The sequence below is a fragment of the Limulus polyphemus genome, unplaced genomic scaffold (assembly GCF_000517525.1).
Source record: "Limulus polyphemus unplaced genomic scaffold, Limulus_polyphemus-2.1.2 Scaffold400, whole genome shotgun sequence".
Taxonomy (NCBI): Eukaryota; Metazoa; Arthropoda; class Merostomata; order Xiphosura; family Limulidae; genus Limulus; species Limulus polyphemus.
In genome coordinates this window covers 76,903-82,510 of record NW_013666010.1, presented here as the reverse complement: position 1 = coordinate 82,510, position 5,608 = coordinate 76,903, and the positions used below count along the sequence as shown (strand labels likewise).

Genomic DNA, 5,608 nt, shown 5'->3' with positions numbered 1-5,608 from the left:
AGTGTGTTCAAACTTGAAAACGTCTGCTGATTCAATGAAGTTAATTTATGATAAGAGATCTACTGAAGTCACCTTTGTACCAGGAGACAAGGTATGGTTGTATAATCCCAGGAAGACCAAAGGGAAGTCTCCTAAGTTGTCTTCTCCATGGGAAGGCCCATATGACATAGTGGATCGTCTCTCAGACGTGACTTTCCGGGTAAAATGTGGTCAGCGAGGTAAGCCAAAAGTGGTGCATGCCAACAGGCTATGGCGTTATCACGGTTCAGGACATTTCAGTTGGAACGAAGTGGACAACAGAACAAATGACGCTGCTGAAGACGTGCCACCTGAAGAAGCCACCATCGAAGAAGAAACTCTACTCAGTTTTGAGAAGGGAAATGGTGAAGCTCTTGATGAAGTTACTACCACTGATGTGACTGTTATTGACGATATGACATTTCCTGATGAAGCAGATGAACTCCATATAAAGCAGAAGCCAACGAGACGGAGACCAGTACGGAAGAAGATACGTCCCGTAAAATTAAGAGACTTTGTTGAATTGTAATTTTGTGTTTGTAATTCTGTACATTTAATTAAGTTATTGTTAATTGTTATTGGTTTATTGTAAGTGGCTATTGTTCAGGAGGAACAATACTAAGGAGGGGCAGGGTTGCGTCAGCGAGGTCACGTGACTAGTATCACGCCACCTCTTTCTAGTAATCTCGTGATCCTTCTAGATATAGTGTAGTCTTGTATATAAGACCGGCCATGATGCGACGAGGTAATGAGTAATTTAACTGCAGTCAGAGAGTGTGTAATTGAACGGAGTATTGTTGAAGACGAGCACGTGAGACGTTTGTTATAGAGTGACTGTTGAAATTAAGTGTATCGTAATGTTGCAATCGGAAAGAATAAACCAGTTTTATTTAAGAAAGGACTTGTGTTGCTAAAGTTTCGTCGGAATGAATTTACGGAAAATTAACTAACAAACGGAGACGTAACAACAACAAAAAGCTTTTATATTCAAATTAATTTGTAAATTTAAAAATTCCAATTTATGTTTAGAAGAAAATAAAGAAATGCAATCATATGCATTTGATGTATATGTAATGATTTAATAGAGATTTCACAATCACATACTTTTGTATTTAAGCCACTATTTAATTCTATTCTCTCACATTTCTAAGTACTTACTTGTACATGGTAAACTGTAAGGCAATGACAAAGAAACAGTTTCCCATCTTATTTGCCTTGATACAAACATGTCTACATATCACCATTAAAACGTGTGAATGCCTATAGGTCACCACTGTGGCAAAATGTACTAATGCCTCCACATCGTCATTAAGGAAAAGATTAACTTAAATATTAGTTTAATAATCTAAAATGATAATAGACATAAAACCCACAACATAATATTCAAAACAAGATTTCCTTCATATGTTGGTTCTATTATAAAACATTCTTCAAGCATTCTTTGCTAATAGATATGGGGACAGAAAAATAAGCATAACTAGTGATTTCTATTGATATAATTATGCTTTTTGCCTCAATAGTTCGAGTGGTTTGTCCACCACCACTATGCCAAGACACTTTTATTCAATCAGGTTACTGAGTGGATTCCTATGCGTATTAAACATGATCCAAATTATGATAACCCAAGTACATAGAGAGCATATACAGCAACTTGTAGTTACAGTAATCAAAGGGCCTTTACCAAATATTTATCCAACTGATCCATGTCAGTCTACGGTATCTCAACATCTACAGTATAGCTAGAACTACCCATTACTACCAATATCATCCCCAAACTTTAATAATTTGTTAATCATGCCCCTATGAGAGTCATTAACATAAATAAGAAAAAGTTAAAATATTAAGGCACTCCACGAGTAACAACAGTCCAGTGTGACCTGACACCATTAATAACAGAACAGAGATTTATACTGTACATTTCTACTCCATCTATACATGTTATATATTTAAGGACAACAAGGCTGTACCATCCACTTAACTAAACTATAGTAACTAAAAAAAAAAGACTTAAAGCCAGCCTTTATCATTTAAATATTTACCAATCCTTCCTTTGAAAACTCCCCTAAATTTACTGCATCAACCACATCTGCAATTCAATCATTCCAAAGATCAACCACCCTGTTATGAAAATAAAACTGTCTTCGCTGCAGATGACTTCTACCCTGTCAAAATTTACATTTCTGTCCCTTTCTTCTTCAATTCTTACCATTAAGTATGAAAAAAATATGAGGCATTGACACTATCTCTTCCCTTAATAATGTTAACTACCTCAATACTATCCCATCTAACTTTTTTTTTTCATGAAAAAATAATTTCAGAGATCTTGGCTTGTCCTCCAATAACAACCTTTCTATCCAAAGTTTCATCGTAGTAGCCATTCTTTGAACTCTTTCCAACAATTTAATGTCTTTCTTGAGGGAAGGACACAATATTCTGAATGAGCCTAACAAATGACCTATACAATTAAGTTATAATATTTATATTCCAAATTTCTGTAAATATAAGTTAAAATCCTATTTAACATAGCATTAGAGGACAACAAAGGACCTATTGGTCCATCTAGGCCATTCTACCCACTAAATTAAACACTAAAAACTCAAACTCATCCCTCATCATTTAAATATTTATCAGGTTTATCCTTAAACTCCCTTAAATTAACTGCAGCTACCACATCTGAAGGCAACCCATTCAAAAGGCCAACAACCCTGTTATAAACACAAGGCTATATTAGCTGAAGATGACTTCTACCTTACCAAAATTTATGTGTGTCTCCTAGTCTTATCATTCTCATCATTAAATATGAAAAAAGATGATGCATCAACACAGTCAATTCCCTTAACAATCTTAAACATTTCAACCAGACATTTCTAACTCTTCTTTTTGTCAAGAGGAAACAAGTTCAGAGATCTTAACCTATCTTTGTATGACAACCTTTCCATCCCAGGTATCATCCTCATACTAGTAGTACTAGTAGCCTTCCTCTGAACCCTTTCCAACCATTCTACATCCTTTCTAAGGTAAGGATCCCAAGACTAAACACAACACTCCAAAAACATGTTGCCTGAAAGGTTTATGTCAACAACAAAAACACCAAGATTCTTTTCTTCCCTATCACTGTTAAGGTTACTCCCATTACAATTATAACTCAAATTATGGTAACCCACACAAATTACTTTGCATTTATTATAATTAAAAGCCAATCTGCCATTAATTCACCCAACTAAACAAATAATCTAAATTCTTCAGTAAAGTAACAGCATCCTAATCACAGCCATCAACACCCAAGACCTTAACATCACCAATGAAGTTATTGACCATTGTTTCATCTATGTAAAAAAAAAAAGAGTAAAAGTCCTAAAAATGGATTCTGAGGTACCCAACTTGTGATATTAATCCGGTTTGATGGAACTACATTTATAACAACTGTCTGCATTCTTCCATCCAGCTATTTTTCAACCTAATGATCCAATTTATACCCCATACTTATAGAGTTAATTTTTTAACAGGTCTTTTGTGTGGTACTTTGTCAAATGCTTTCTGAATATCCAGATACGCCAAGTCCCCACCCTCACTGAGTTACTCTCATCTACATAAGCAGTAACCTCTTTAGAGACTACCCCTAACCACTAACTACCCAATTCCAATAAAAAAATTTAAACTTTGTTAAATGTATTTGCAAAGCATCTTTCAGTTTCAAAAACTTTTCAAAATTCATTGAAGGTAAAGAATTAAAATTGTCTAGATAATTTTCCAAACTTCCTAATTCTTTCTTAACAAGTTCAGAATATAAATAGTCTTTAAACTACAGTTACTACTAGGAGTAATAGTATTACTACATATTACTAATTCAAGTATTACTACTAGTAGTAGTATTAGGCCTTACACCCGTAACATTAACTTAAGTGATTAACACCTAGCTCACTTACCTCCCTTCAGGGCAACTCGAAAGTTAAATTTTAAATCTTGACAAGCTTCTATCCAGTCTTTTACTAACCACGAACTGCACTTCCAAGATTCTATCATGCCTTTAAAAACAACAGGTGCTTGAAGTCTGTTAACAATTAACTTTCTCATATCCTCACATTTCAACATTGTCATTAAATCTGAAGTGCCAACTGACATATGGTAAAGAATCCTATCGACGTATCCAGCATTATCCAAAATGTGAAAATATTGTGGCAAAGCCTGTTTCTAATTTCGAGTAAAGACTCTTTGTCGATTGAAGTGAACTGCTTATTTAGGCATTAAAATTTATATATAACATTACATACACTTCGCATCAACTGGTCGAATTATATTTACGTGTTGGGCGGAAAAAACAAAAACACGGCATTATAAATTATTACAGCGAGCTTTTTACAACCAATTGATTGATTTATACTTCTTTTTTTTTGTTCTTGTTGTTAAGCGCAAAGCTACATAATAAAAGCTTTGAGACGATTTGATTGGATCGTGAACAAACTTTATTATAACCGTACAGTTATAATAAAGTTTGTTCATTACGCACTTAAGCCGTCTCATAACTTTTTTCTTAAAACTAAAAGTGGGTTCCTCGTTATCAAGTTTTAAACCTACATAATGAGTTATGTATCCTCTCTCACCATAGATATATTTAAATTCGATTTGTAGTGTCGTAAACATACAAGCGTAACGCTGAGCCATTAGGAACTTGCTCTGTATTTGTGGTGTAATTTAACTTGTTGGTTTGTTTTCGTTTGTTTGTTTTTTATTTTGCGCAAAGCTAGTCGAGGGCTATCTGCACTAACGTCCCTAATTTAACATATAATGTAATGTTTAGGGACAACACGGGACCTATTGGTATATCTAGGCTGTTTCATCCTCTAAACCAAACTAAAACTATTTTTAAAAAACAACTTCAAAGCCAGCCCTTATCGTTTTGTTACGACAGCGGAAGTCACGTGACGCTGGTAACACGTCATGATATTCAAGAAGGATATTCTGTTCGTGGCAACTCTGGTCCTTTCTACGCGCCCTCCATTCTTGTATATAAGTGCGCAGAGATAAAGCGAATTAATTAATCGGAATAGAATTGCTGACAGACAGAGACGGACAATTGAGTCAAGTGCGGTAGTGGCCGTAAATAAAGTGCGTGAATCGTTGTGAATTCTAGCGTGTGTTTAAATTAAAGTGACTGTGGAAATTATGTGTATTGCAAAGTTGAATTGAAAAAGAATAAACTAGTTTTATTTAAGAAAGGACTTATATCGCTGAAGTTTCTCGGAAAGAATTTCTACGGAAAGTTAACAAACGACCAGAGACATAACAAATTAGTGTCAGAAGTGAGATGGAAAAAAAAAGAAAATGGAAACAAGAGGTGGTAAATCAAACTACAGCTTAGCAGATTTGATGGCAGCAATACAGGAACAGCAAAATAAACAAGAGAGATTACAACAGTTGTTGGAGGAAAAAGAAAAGAAATAAGAAGAGAGATTACAGCAGTGGCAAGAAAACCTGCAACAGTAGCAGCTCGAAAAGCAAAATAAACAAGAGAGAGATTACAGCAGTGGCAAGAAAACCTGCAACAGTAGCAGCTCGAAAAGCAAAATAAACAAGAGAGAGATTACAGCAG

At 34.8% G+C, this 5,608-nt stretch overlaps 1 protein-coding gene across 1 annotated transcript in view; it reads right to left on the bottom strand.

The window, feature by feature from the left end:
* LOC106457975 (HSPB1-associated protein 1-like) overlaps positions 1–4,317 on the bottom strand; it is a 22,969-nt gene extending 18,652 nt beyond the window's left edge. Inside the window, exon 1 of the mRNA XM_022384080.1 lies at positions 3,945–4,317. Within this exon, the coding sequence (XP_022239788.1) occupies positions 3,945–4,140 (196 nt within the window). The 5' untranslated portion in view covers positions 4,141–4,317. The remainder of the gene's footprint in view (positions 1–3,944) is intronic.
* Between the last annotated feature and the right edge of the window lie 1,291 nt (positions 4,318–5,608).